The following is a 13,388-nucleotide window of genomic DNA, read 5'->3' as shown; positions in this document are numbered from 1 at the left end:
TTCATACAATCATACTGGTCAACCCTTCAGATGATGCTGGCTCTAGCCATTATCTAACTGCAACTGCAGGAAAGACCTCAGGCAAGAAGTACCCATTTGAGCTCCGTCAACCCCAAAACATGAGCAATGATAATAAATTGTAGTTTGAAGTCACTACATTTTCAGATACCTTGTTATGCAGCAAATGATAAATAGAAAAACAAACAACCTAGTTGTCTTCAACAAGTACATGACAAGAGGAAACGGACTAATGGAGGGGAGAATCTATGGACTAAATGTTTATGAAAGGTTGAAAATAATATTTGAACTTCTTTTGCATCCTGATTTATATAAATTATATTTTTAAAGCTTATTATATTTATGACACTTTGTAAATTTAAATATTGACTGGATATTTGATGATATTAAGGAATTTCATTAACATCTTTTGGACTGATAATGGTATTGAGTTCATGCTTTACAAAAGAGATATTACCTTTACAAATACACAGTCTAAAATTTATGGATAATATGGAATGCTACCTACACTTACTTTAAAATATTATAGGAAGGGGATAACATAATGCGGATTTAAATGATACAAGATTGGAAAGGAATTGTTAATTGTGAGATTTGGGTAATAACTCAGTAGTTATACCATTCTGTTTGCTTTTGTATATGTTTAAAACTTTTCCATAATAAAAGATTTTTCATAGGACTAAATAAAAATAAAGTATTCCCAGGTTGGCTGGACTCTCCTAAATATTTCAGAGGCAAATACAATCTCTGGAAAGTTTTGAAGCATTTCATAGAAAGATTATTAATCACTATTTTATTTTTAAGAAAAGCACTAAATACATGAGGAAGAAAGACACTAGGAGTAAGAGGTAAGAAAACAAAGTTTAGAATCAAACCCACGAAGACAGCAAATATACACATATGGGTGTGTGTGTATATATATAGAGAGAGAGAGAAAGAAAGAAAGAGTATATAGGAGACTATCAAAATTGAACAGGAAGATTTGGAAAAGAGCAAGATAGGACTTCTAAATATAAAAAAAGTATAATTTTTGAAAGGAAAAATTCAATAGAGTGGTTTGGTAGTAGAATGGAACCAAGAGAAGAAAGAATTAATAGAAAGATCCGAAGAAATTATACAAAATACGACACAGAGACTGAGAGAAAAGTAATGTAAAAACAAACAAAACCCAACTTAACAGAAATGGAGCACGAGATTGGGATATATGATAAAATTCTACTTGGAAATCCAGAAGTATGTATTAGAGATTCAAAGAGTCAAAGACTTACAAAATTCCATAATTAATAAAAGATAGGAAGATTCAGGAGGCCCAATAATCCAATATATAATAAAAAGAGGAGTTCCCGTCATGGCGCAGTGGTTAACGAATCCGACTAGGAACCATGAGGTTGCGGGTTCGGTCCCTGCCCTTGCTCAGTGGGTTAACGATCCGGCGTTGCCATGAGCTGTGATGCAGGTTGCAGACGCGGCTCGGATCCCGCGTTGCTGTGGCTCTGGTGTAGGCTGGTGGCTGCAGCTCCGATTGGACCCCTAGCCTGGGAACCTCCATATGCCGCGGGAGCAGCCCAAGAAATAGCAAAAAGACAAAAAAAAAAAAAATAAATAAATAAAATAAATAAATAAATAAATAAATAAAATAAAAAGAAACCTATGTTTATGCAAATTATAATAATACCCAAAAATTAAGACAAAAAGATGTTAAAGTGCTCAAAAGAAAAGAACAATCACTTACAAAGGAATGAAAATTATACTGACGGCTCATTTTTATGGAAGTCAAAAATAATGGAAAAACAGCTTTAAAATGCTGCATGGCGGGGGAGAGACTATAGTTTTCAACCTAGAAGTTTCCAAAGAAACTATCTTTTAAGAATGAGGGTGAGAAGAACATTTTCAGACAAATACAAATGGGAGTATTTACTTCCCAAAGGGCCTCACAGGAAGGAATTTCTAAAGTCTAGTAAATAAGTACTGTTTAAGGGAAATAATTCAGTCTAATGGAAAATATTCCCAAAAGGAAGGTCTGAAGTGGAAAAAAAAAAAAAAAAAGAAAGAAGAAAAAGAAAATGAGCAAAGAAAATGTAAACTTGTATGTAATTCTAAAAATACTGACCATATCCAATTAACTGGATTTTAAAATTTAGGTAGCAATAAACTTTGGGTAATAACAGCATGTGATTCAGGAAAGAATATTAAACTTAAAGCATTCCTTAGCCCTTCACATTATTCTGGAGAAGGGTAAAAATACTAACCTTAACTTTAGAACCTAAAAATGTACATTAAAATATGCAACATAATCACCAAAAGATAAAGTACAGAGCTCCCAAACTAATAGGAAAAATAAAAGTAGAAAGCAGAAAATAAGAAAAACAAAACTGTATCCCCTAGACAGGAGGAGAAAGGAGAATAAAAAAGAAACAACACAGAGAAAGTTATACAAACAGAAAGCAAAAATAATATGGTAAAAAGGAATTCAGAGCTATTAGACATCACCATCAATTTAAATGGGTTAAACAGTATAGTTTAAAGTAAAGATTGTAAAAATGGTTTTTCAAAAGTTCAACTATGTCTTATTTACAAAGAGACACAAGACACAAGGTATCCTGAAAATAACAGAAAGGGAAAATATATATCATGCAAGTGAAAATTAAAAGTTACCACAGCTTTATTAGTACAAAATTAAATATGCTTTAGGACAAAGATCCTTACTAGAAATAGAGTCACATAAAAGGTTCCATTCACTAAAAAGATAATTATTTTTGACCCAACTCCTAGAGTAATGAAAATAAAAACGAAAGTGAACAAATGGGACTTAATAAGCCTAAAAGCTTTTGCAGAGTAAAGGAAACCATAAACAAAATGAAAAGACAACCTATAGAACAGGAGAAAATCTTTGCAAACAAAGCAACCAACATCAACAGAAGACTGGATTAGGAAAATGTGGTATATATACACAATGGAATACTACTCAGCCATAAAAGAGAATGAAATAATGCCATTTGCAGCAACGTGGATGGAACTAGAGACTCCCATACTGAGTGAAGTAAGTCAGAAAGAGAAAAACAAATACCATATGATATCACTTATAAATGGAATCTAATATAGAGCACAAATGAACCTTTCCACAAAAAAGAAAATCATGGACTTGAATAGACTCGTGGTTGCCAAAGGAGAGGGGGCAGGAGTGGGGTGGATTGGGAGCTTGGGGTTAGTGGATGCAAACTATTGCCTTTGGAATGGATTAGCAATGAGATCCTGTTGAGTAGCACTGGAAACTATGTCTAGTCACTTATGATGGAGCATGATAGTGTAAGAAAATAGAATGTGTACATGTATGTGTAACTGGGTCACCATGCTGTACAGTAGGAAAAAAAATTGTATTGGGGAAATAATTTAAAAAATAAAATAAAATTTAAAAAAAGCAACCAACAAAGGATTAATCTTTAGGATATACAAACATCTCATACAATTTTTTGCCAAAAAAATACTGAAACAATTCAAATAAAAAATGGTCAGAAGATCTAAACACATGTTTCTCCAAAGAAGACAGATGGTCAAGATGGCCAAAAAGCACATGAAAATCTATAGATGCTCAACATCACTTATTACTAGAGAAATGCAAATCAAAACTACAATGAGGTATCACCTCAGAGTGGTCAGAATGGCCATCATCAAAAAGTCTACAAACAAGAAATGCTGAAGAGGGTGTGGAGAAAAAGGAAGCCTCCTACACTGTTGAGGGGAACGTCAGCTGGTGCAACCACTACGGAGAACAGTACAAAGGTTCCTTTAAAAAATTAATATAGGAGTTCCCATTGTGTCTCAGCAGTAACAAACCCAACTAGCAACCATGAGGACATGGGTTTGATCCCTGGCCTTGCTCAGTGGGTTAAGGATCTGGGTTGCCATGAGATATGGTGTAGGTTGCAGACCTGGCTCAGATCTCACATTGCTATCTATGGCTGTGCTGTAGCCACACACACACACACACACAAACACACACACACACACACACACACACACAAGACATCATCAACAACAACAAAAAACCCTAAATATAGAACTACCAGGTAGTTCTCCTGGGCATATATCCGGAGAAGACTATAATTTGAAAAGAACCATGCATCTCAGAGTTCACTGCAGCACAATTTACAAAAGCCAAGATATGGAAGCAACCTAAATGTTTATGACAGATGAAATAATGCCATTTGCAGTAACATGGATGGACCTAGAAATTATCATACTAAATGAAAAAAGTCAGAGAAAGATAAATATCATATGAGATCATTAACATGTGGAAGCTAGTGAAAAATGATACAAAAGAACTTAACAGAAACAGACTCAAATTTGAAACCAAATTTATGGTTCTCAAAGGGGAAACTTGCAGGGGGCTGGGGGGAGGGATAAACTAGGGGATTGGCATTGACATACACACTCTACTAATACAAAATGGAGAGGGGACAAGGACCTGCTGCATAGCACAGATAACCTACTGAATAGTGTGCAATACCCATATGGGAAAAGAACCTGAAAAGGAATGAATATCTGTTTACTGTGTGGCACACCTGAAACTAATACAATTTTGTAAGTCAACTATGTTACAATAAAATTTATAAAATAAAAAAAAAAAGTAAACTAAATATAAATATAGATGTACTTAATAACATGGCTTCCAAACAAATAAAGCAAATATTAGCACAAAACAAAGACATAATACAGAAAATTAGTAACGTAATAAATATAGTAAAAATTGCTTTTTTTGAGAAAAGACTAATAACATTAACAAATCTAAGACCAGTCTGGTCAAGAAAAGTGAGAAGCACTTACCCATATTGGGACTTTAAAGGGAAAAATAACAGATTAAGTTTATAAAAATAACAAATGATGATATTATAAACAACATGCCAAATTTTAAAATAGAAGAAAAATGGAAAAATCTAGAAAAATATGTTACTACAATTGAAAAATAGAAATTATGAATGTTTTATAGCTGTTAAAACATTTTGACTGCCAGTTTTACAAGTACCACACAGAAACCAACTAGCCCAGATAGTTTTACAACTTGTCGGATCATTCAACGAAAAGATAACTGACATGTTAGACATAATAAAGAGACTATTACATTCTATTTCAGAAAAGGGGATGGTAGTGGAATAGGAGCAGAAATACTCTCCAGCTCATTTCATAAGAATAGTATATTTCTGATACCAAAATCAGACAGGGACAGTATAACACAGGAAAAATGCAAGCCAATGTCATTCTTAATGTCAAAGATGTAAAAATCTGATATATAAATATAGTTACATTACATCTTATAATATTATATTAACAAACCAAATCCAACCATATATAAAAAAGGGACTATATTCTACCAGGCTGCAAGCTTGGTTCAGCAACAGAAAATCTAATACAACTCACCAAGTCAACAGGTTAAAGAAGAAAACTCATATTTTTATCTCAATAGTTTCAGAAAAACTATTTGTCTTCATTAAGGACAGTTACCATATTAAAATCAGATATAGGATGACAGTGGCTAAGTGGTAAATAGCTTATATTGTCCTCTCTAGTAGGAGCAAAAAAAAAAAAAAATGATTTGAAACAACTTTCTCAGGCTTAAATGAGCTCTTCCAAAAGTATTATACTGAGGAGAGGTGTCCACCCAGGGTCTGTGATCTATGACTCTGGTGAGTCTTAAGGAACACGAGCTAGAACTCCCAATAAAGCTATCTTGGTTTTGAAGCAATTAGTATTTTCAAGAACTACAAAGGAAGTAGCAGGCAATGATAACCATGGTTTGGAACATTTACCTTGAGTTTATGTTCTTTTCTGTTTACAATCACAGCTGTGATTTGCTGGTCCATGAAAATCAGAATGGTGACCAACAAAGCAGGAATAGCAGCTGCTAGGTACACCCACCAGGGGTTTCCTCCAAATGGTGGAACGAACCAACCTCGGTTTGGACTTGTTGGCTTGAAGGAAAGAGAAAAACATTTTTCAAAACAATATGAATATGGACTACTTGGCGAGACATTAATGGGCGAGAAGACACTTTTATATTTGGAGAGCCAACATATTAAAAAACAGAAACACAAAAGAATGTATACATGTAAGTGTAGCTGTACAGTAGAAAAAAATATATATATATATAAATAAGTGAAAAAAATGGAAAAATAAAAAAAAATTTAAAAATAGGAACACTTTTACTGATAGGTTGGACAAAGAAGATTATTCACGAAAAACTTTCGAAAGGAAGTTATTTTTAAGGCAGTGTTTTAAATGAACAAAACTAAGACTAGGATGGAAAAGGGGATGGAAAAGAAGTAAATGCCATTTTGCATAGTTAAGATGATTTAAGATAAGACTCAAGATGAAAGAAATTGACCTAAGTTTAAGAGGCAGCCATAAGGAAAACCCAACCATGATATTTGGTAAGGAGGCAGGCATGAAATGACAAAACCACCATGAATTTTGTTCATGGGTTTCAGTACTGATACTTAAGTTGTTTCTACTACTGGCAAATTAAAATCGTTTTATAACATAATACAAAGAAAGTCACAAATATTTTTATATGTTATAGTTGAGCTTATTATTTAAATACTCTCATCTTTCTTTTTTCATGTTTTTCTAACTGTGAACAATACAAATAAACTAAAACAGAACCCTATCTATGAATTATTTTCTCCACATTTACTATCAAGAAAGCCTCACTTTTCTTCTGAAAATACTTGTCATCTGTCTCATTTTGGTCCTAACTCCATCATGGAATCGACCCACATTTTACTACTTTTACAAGGTGTGTGCACATTGTAGTTTTGTTCTTCCATATATTTCAAATCCCCAATATAAGGCCTTGGGAATTTGATAGATATTGACATGAACAAATGACAATAAATGAGAGCTCATCTTTGCTAGTAAAGACAGCCTGGCAGAGAAAATGCAAAAAGCATTTTGTTTGCTATAACATAGATATCCCTTTCTCATTAAGTAAGTTATTAGGCTAAAACTGCAGTTAGTTTAATTTTTGTTATACATGGTCTCAGTGATGGAGCAGTTAGTATTCTGGAAAGTACATGAAAGACTTATAATGGAAAATTAGGTAGGGATAGTTACAAATGACTGAAATGTAAATTTTACCTATTGGGAATTATCCTAATTATTATCCTAATTATTAAATTAACCTAATTATCCTAATTATTAAAATGTAAATTTTACCTAATAGGAATTATCCATTTTGTAAACCTATTGGTGTGCACAGACCTAACAGGTAAACCAACAGGTTTACAAAATGGATAATTCCTGTATCTTCTTGGGAATAATTAAAATGCATATTGTATATAAATGTATGTAGCTATGGCAGGTTGTTTGGCAGGAGGAAAAGAACACAATTTGTAATGCAATCTTGGGCTTTTTACTTAATTTTTATGAGTTTCAATTTCAACTTCATAAAATCAGGATGATGACAGTTACATCATATCCCAGAATTTTTACATGGATCAAGGTGGTAAACTGTATAAAAATAATTTGGATATTTTTAAATACACTAAAAATATAAAGTAGAGTTTATAATGTTACCATAAGATACTTTCAACAAAAGTCAGTATAATGTGAACCTCGCATTGGGTCTGAGTCACGCATTTAATTATAGTGAAAAAATAAAATGTATATACGCACCTAGCAAGAGACAATTTAAAAAACAAAGAAATGAATAATCATACAAAACTAACTCAAAGAGAGAGACAACCAGCTAGAACAGGGGAAGAGGAAGAAAACCAAAGAGTTCCAGGAATGACCAAAAGACAGAAGTTCACCTACCTTGAACTCACTTGGCACAATTAGTTTCGGAGTATCCACACCTACCAGAGCATCTATTACACAGAAGATGAGAATGGACAAGATAATGGCAAAGTCACTGATCAGTTTTCTTGCCTGAGGAAAAAAAAAAGAAACCAGAGACTGTTTAGCACTGGATACATGTATTTGTCTCTGTTTGAGATTCTTTTTAAAACTGTTTTTGCATCACTTTCTTACTTGGCCAGAAATAGTCTAATCACACAGAACATGTCAGTTTCGGGGGGGGGGGGAAGGCAGGGGAGGGGAAATCAAAGATAATATATCCTTGAAGTTCTGAACAAACACTCCTCCTATGTGCAGCACAAAGGAGACCTGGATAAAGATGAAATCGCAAAGCACAGTGCAAAAATCTATACAAAAACAGACTTCTATTATTTGGGAGGCAGTACTGTGCATCCAGAGCAAAACAAATTTCACAACATAACTTGAAAACTTAGCAGGGAAAGGGTTATAATTCTATTCCACTGAATGGATTTAAGACCTCAGAGAAACAAAAAGTGACAGAAGACAGAAAGCGGATGGTTTCACTAACTTTGTCAAAGAAAACATTTTTCACTCTAGGCTAGAGCTCCAACTCTCCTGTACATGGGGCATTTCTTTTTCCACCACTTCTTAAGTGAGGTCTCCATCAGCTGACAGCCTTTAGATTTCCTAAGCACCTGCCTTGGGTCAGGACGAGGGCCGGGCTTTATGGGATGTACATTAAACCCAAACGATCCCCATGGAGTAGGTGCAGAATGGCCATTTCTGAGTGAGTAGGGGAGCATGGGACCTTTCAGTTGGTTTGTGATTCCTCTGTGGTGTCTAGTGGCACTGACAATGGCCTAAGAATATTACTAGAGCACAGAGAGCTGAGTTTCCCTACAAGGTGTGTGCACATGGTAGTACATAATTTGATCATTCAATAAGAATTTACTGAGCACATTCAGCCCTCTGGATTCACGGGTTCTGCATCCCTGGAAACACAGGGCCAACTATGAATACTAATTACTCTGCTAGGCACTAAGGATACCACAGCGAACAAAAAAGACAATCCATGTCTTCCTGAAGATCACAATCAAGTCATACACAAGGGAGCTAGCTTGGCTCCCAAGCAAAACCAGGGTTGATTCAGCCATTGTCACATTTTCTCAGAGTGAGCAGTCAGTTTTCTGGTGCTGCTAGTTGAAGAGAGCTCAGTGCTGCACTGAGTGGCTGCACAGTTCTCTGGACAGAAGGTCTGTCGCAAGGCAGAGGCACTGCTGCAGGCAGGTGTTCAACAGAAACTGAAGTGGAGAATGGAATGATGAAGTCATGTGGCACGAAGAACACAGTGATGCTCAATTCTCGACCACTACCAGGTGTGTCAGGAGCCTTGGGTACTGACAAGTAGCAGGACCATAGACGGCCCTTTTGGCCAGAAACTCCTTTCTCTCTTGGAAGGTTGGTTTAGCTTTTTCAGAGAAGCACAAACATAGGAACAGAAAGCCAGCTACAGGACTTTTAGGGGAAAGGTAACACCAACCACACAGGTAATGTCAAGCACAAACAACAACGGCGATCAATTTGGGGAGAAAATATAGTACAGCAGCTAGAAGCACAGTTTCTATAGTCAGATGACCCGGGCTGGAATGCCAGCGCCGTTATTTCCTACTTGTAAATACGTATCCTTTTGTAGCTTCAATTACCCCAACTGCAAAGTGTAGCCAAAATAATCCCTCATTGGTTTGTTATAAGAATTAAATGGGATAAGCCACGAAAGGGCTTAACATAACACCCACGACATCATAAACTCTCCTAATATACATGAACTCATGTTATTTCAAGTTCCACCAAGAGCTTCTTTGGCTGCACAGACCACTGGAATTACTACATAATCTCCTGGCAGGAGGCCTTTGAAAGGAATCTTGAATTCCAAGAAACAAGAAACAAAAGCCCAGTAATAATATGAAACTGCCGCTCAGAGCTCATTTTGGTTGGAAGTATCTGGAATCCCTGCAGAAAAAGGACATGTCCCAGTGGCTTGATACTGGAGGAAACACCCCTCTCTTAAGTTTTCTGCACATTAAGATATGACACAGGCTGTTCAGGATGGTCTGGCAAGAGACAGCCATGGGCAGCAGGCGAGGAGTTTGTCAAGATGTCACAACAATCTCTCTGGTCCAGGTCATGAAACAGTGGAAGACCAAAGATCATTGCAAAGGCAAAAAAGAAGTTCTCTCTTCTTTATCGCCCTCCCAATCCTTACTCAGCAAATCTAACTTGTTGACAACTCAAGCTATCCTAGAAGTTGTCCCAAAAGAGCATAACAGGTATGAACGAGGCAGTGCTCCTCCTCCCCTCCCTGCTAAACAGAGGGGAAGTAGAAGCGAGTAAATGAAGCCAACCTGCCACTTCTGGGTAGACATTTCTGCAGGGCCCCCATCGCTGGCCCTGCTGAGGACAGATCCGCATGACTGGAATCGCCACTGGGCATGGGGAAATGCTGCTTCTTCAGTTAGGAGAGGAGGCATTCTCAGCCTGCCACAGTGGAATCCTTGAGCCCTAAACCTGCTCTTTCAGAAGTTCTCTCCATCTTAATTAATGGTGGCTTATTTATTCTATCATTTAGGCCAAACACTGGCCCATCCATGCAATTCTTCTCTTCCTCTTACATCCCACATCTAACAGGTCAGCAAATGACCTTCGGAACATAGCCAGGGAGTTCCCACTGTGGCTCAGCAGTAACTAACCTGACTAGTATCTATGAGGACGTGGGTTTGATCCCTGGCCTTGCTCAGTGGGTTAAGGATCCTACGTTGCTGTGGCTGTGGTGTAGGCCAACAGCTAGAGCTCAAATTCGACCCCTAGCCTGGGAACTTCTATGTGCCACAGGTGAGGCTGTACAAAGCAAAAAAAGACAGGATCCTGTCTCTTCTCATCACCTCCACTGTTAGTCCCACCCTTGTCTAAATCACCCCTTTATTTACCACATAGGGTTCCTGCTTCCTATCTTCCTGCCTCCACACTCATCCCTTTCAGGAAGCTGCTCAGATATCACCCAGAAAAATCATGTTAAAATTTAGGTCAAACAATGTGGAAGGCAGATTAATGCTCCTTTAAAGATGCCTAATTCCTGGAGCCTGTGACTATGTAACGTTACATGGCTTGGGAGAATGGGAGTTTTGCAGATACAGTTAAGGGCACTGGTCAGATGACCCTGTGGGGAATCTACTTGGGATGATACCCGTGGGTCCACTGTAATCACAAGAATCCCTGACAGTGAAAGAGGGAGACAGCAGAGTCCCTGTCAGGGCAACGCAGCATAAGAAAGACCTGACTGGCCACCATAGGAGATGGAGGGAAGGGGCCAGAAGCCAAGGATTGTGGGTGCCTCTAGTAGCAGGAAAAGGCAGGGAGTGCATTCTTTCAGAGCTGCAGCTACCACAGTCCCACAGTCATAGCAATGCCAGATCTGAGCCACGTCTGCGACCTACACCACAGCTCACGGCAATGCCAGATCCTTAACCCACTGAGCAGGGCCAGGAATGGAACCCGCAACCTCATGGATACTAGTCAGGTTTGTTACTGCTGAGCCACAACGGGAACTCCCCTGCCAGCGTCTTGATTTTCGTTCACTGAGACCCTTTAGAGACTTCTGACCTCCAGACCTCAAGACAATAAATGTGTTGGTTTAAGCCATCATGTCTGTGGTAATTTAATACAGCAGCCATAGGAAACCAATCACTAGCACAAATAACTATAGACAGTTTCTCTATTTTAGTTTAATTATTAGTTTCAGAAAATTATATATTTTTCATATAAATACATATATATGTGACATTTGGAAGAAGTCCTCAGCAATGGCATTCTTGTCAAGTGTGGCACTATTATACAACAGGTATAAAAGTAGCTAAAAAGACAAATGCTAATAACCCAGGATTACATTTCTTAAAATGTATGGGGAAAGAAAAGCCACTCTATTAATAATACTGCTTAACCTCATTAAAAATCACAGCCAGGGAGATTTATTCTGGGTAATATACTCACTTCTATTCCCCTTCCTTCCCCTTAAATTGTACAATACAGTTCAGGTAGGGCAAAAGTCACTCCTGGAGAGTGTTTATTGTGACATTCACTTCTGAGATACTGGCTCTAGTTTAAACATCATAGCCAAGGAAATTGATTTTTCCCAAACCACTTTTGTATTCAATTCTAAACCCTCTAATTAGCAAGGCAGGCAGGGGTGCTATTTCAGCAGGCTTTTCAGGTCTAACCCTCTACTAAAATTAAACTTTAATTTGAACGAGGCAAAACCAACAGGAGAACCAGAAAGTGCCCTGAAGATGTCAAGCGCTGGGTACATACAGCTACTACATCCACTCTAGGACCTGGGTATAGGAGCTTGGGGGTTGATTTTAGATAGAGTAAGGCTCTCATCTACCTGGGTCTTTCTCACATTTCCAAACACATTTAGAAAATGAAACATATATAACTTCCTTTTCTTACTGTTTTTATTTTACCTTCTATTTTCATCAAACTTGATCTCTTTCAAAAACTCCAAAACAGTACCATTATGTGTCCATATAAAAATAAGGAAATCAAATTAGAAACCCATAGTTCCTAATTCCCTACTGGATATTTACTGGTAATGATATGAAGTAGAAGCGCCAAAGTTTTCATGAGAAAACTATTTCCATTAGACTTCATGCCCAAGCTCGTGGATTCAGCTAAATCTTCCAACTTAGCCTGGACAAACTTCATAAATTATGGGTCCATCCAATCAAACACTACGTCTCTCCAGGCTCAAACTTCAATATCCTAAAAACATAAACTCACACAATTGAAATGAGACACAAGTTAATTCCTACATATCAAGGGCTTACTTTAAAATTTTTTGCTTTTTTATTTTTGTCTTTTTAGGGCTGCACCTGTGGCATATGGAAATTCCCATGCTAGGGGCTGAATTGGGGCTAAAGCTGCCAGCCACAGCAACACAGGATCAGAGCCACGTCTGTGACCTATACCACAGCTCATGACAACGCCAGATCCTTAACCCACTGATCGAGGCCAGGGACTGAGCCGGCATCCTCATGGATACTAGCTGGATTTGTTTCCACTGCACCACAAAGGGAACTCCCTGCTTTTTTTTTTTTTTGAATAGTAAATGGATGTGCTATAACCTATGATAATTCCTACTTTCATTCATGAATGGGGAAAAGAAATGCGTATTTCAACTAGAATTCCTTTATATCAGAATGGTTTTGAGTTCTTTTATTTTTGCTTATCATTTTTTTTCAAGTATAAAAATGAAGAGGAAAAATATTTCTGTCTATTGCAGAATTTAGTTATAAAATATCTCAATTAATCTAATAAGAAGCAATCAGCTTAAATGTTTAAACTACCAAAGCAAAGAAGAAATTAAGTGGCTGGGAAGAGAAATTCAAATAACCATACGTAGTTCTCTTGCTCTTGGGCAAAAACCACCTAATAAATCTATTCTACACACACTCTTCATGAAGGATGATACTGTATTAATTATTAAGAGAGTCATACTCACTGAG

At 37.0% G+C, this 13,388-nt stretch overlaps 1 protein-coding gene across 13 annotated transcripts in view; it reads right to left on the bottom strand.

Annotated features, from left to right (window-relative positions):
* SLC4A4 (solute carrier family 4 member 4) overlaps positions 1 to 13,388 on the bottom strand; it is a 347,209-nt gene that overhangs the window by 36,482 nt on the left and 297,339 nt on the right. For all 13 annotated transcript variants that reach the window (XM_084971070.1, XM_021100504.2, XM_084971072.1 and 10 more), the window contains 2 exon segments: positions 7,828 to 7,941; positions 5,823 to 5,984 (listed from right to left, as the gene is read on the bottom strand). In XM_084971070.1, coding sequence (XP_084827196.1) covers positions 5,823 to 5,984; positions 7,828 to 7,941 — 276 coding nt within the window.

The sequence above is a fragment of the Sus scrofa genome, chromosome 8 (genome assembly GCF_054392235.1).
Source record: "Sus scrofa isolate SSC_HxYL_T2T_F1_AM1 chromosome 8, Sscrofa_HxYL_maternal_Yorkshire_Landrace_v2.0, whole genome shotgun sequence".
In the NCBI taxonomy this organism is placed as follows: Eukaryota; Metazoa; Chordata; class Mammalia; order Artiodactyla; family Suidae; genus Sus; species Sus scrofa.
This window is presented reverse-complemented; position numbering and strand designations above follow the sequence as displayed.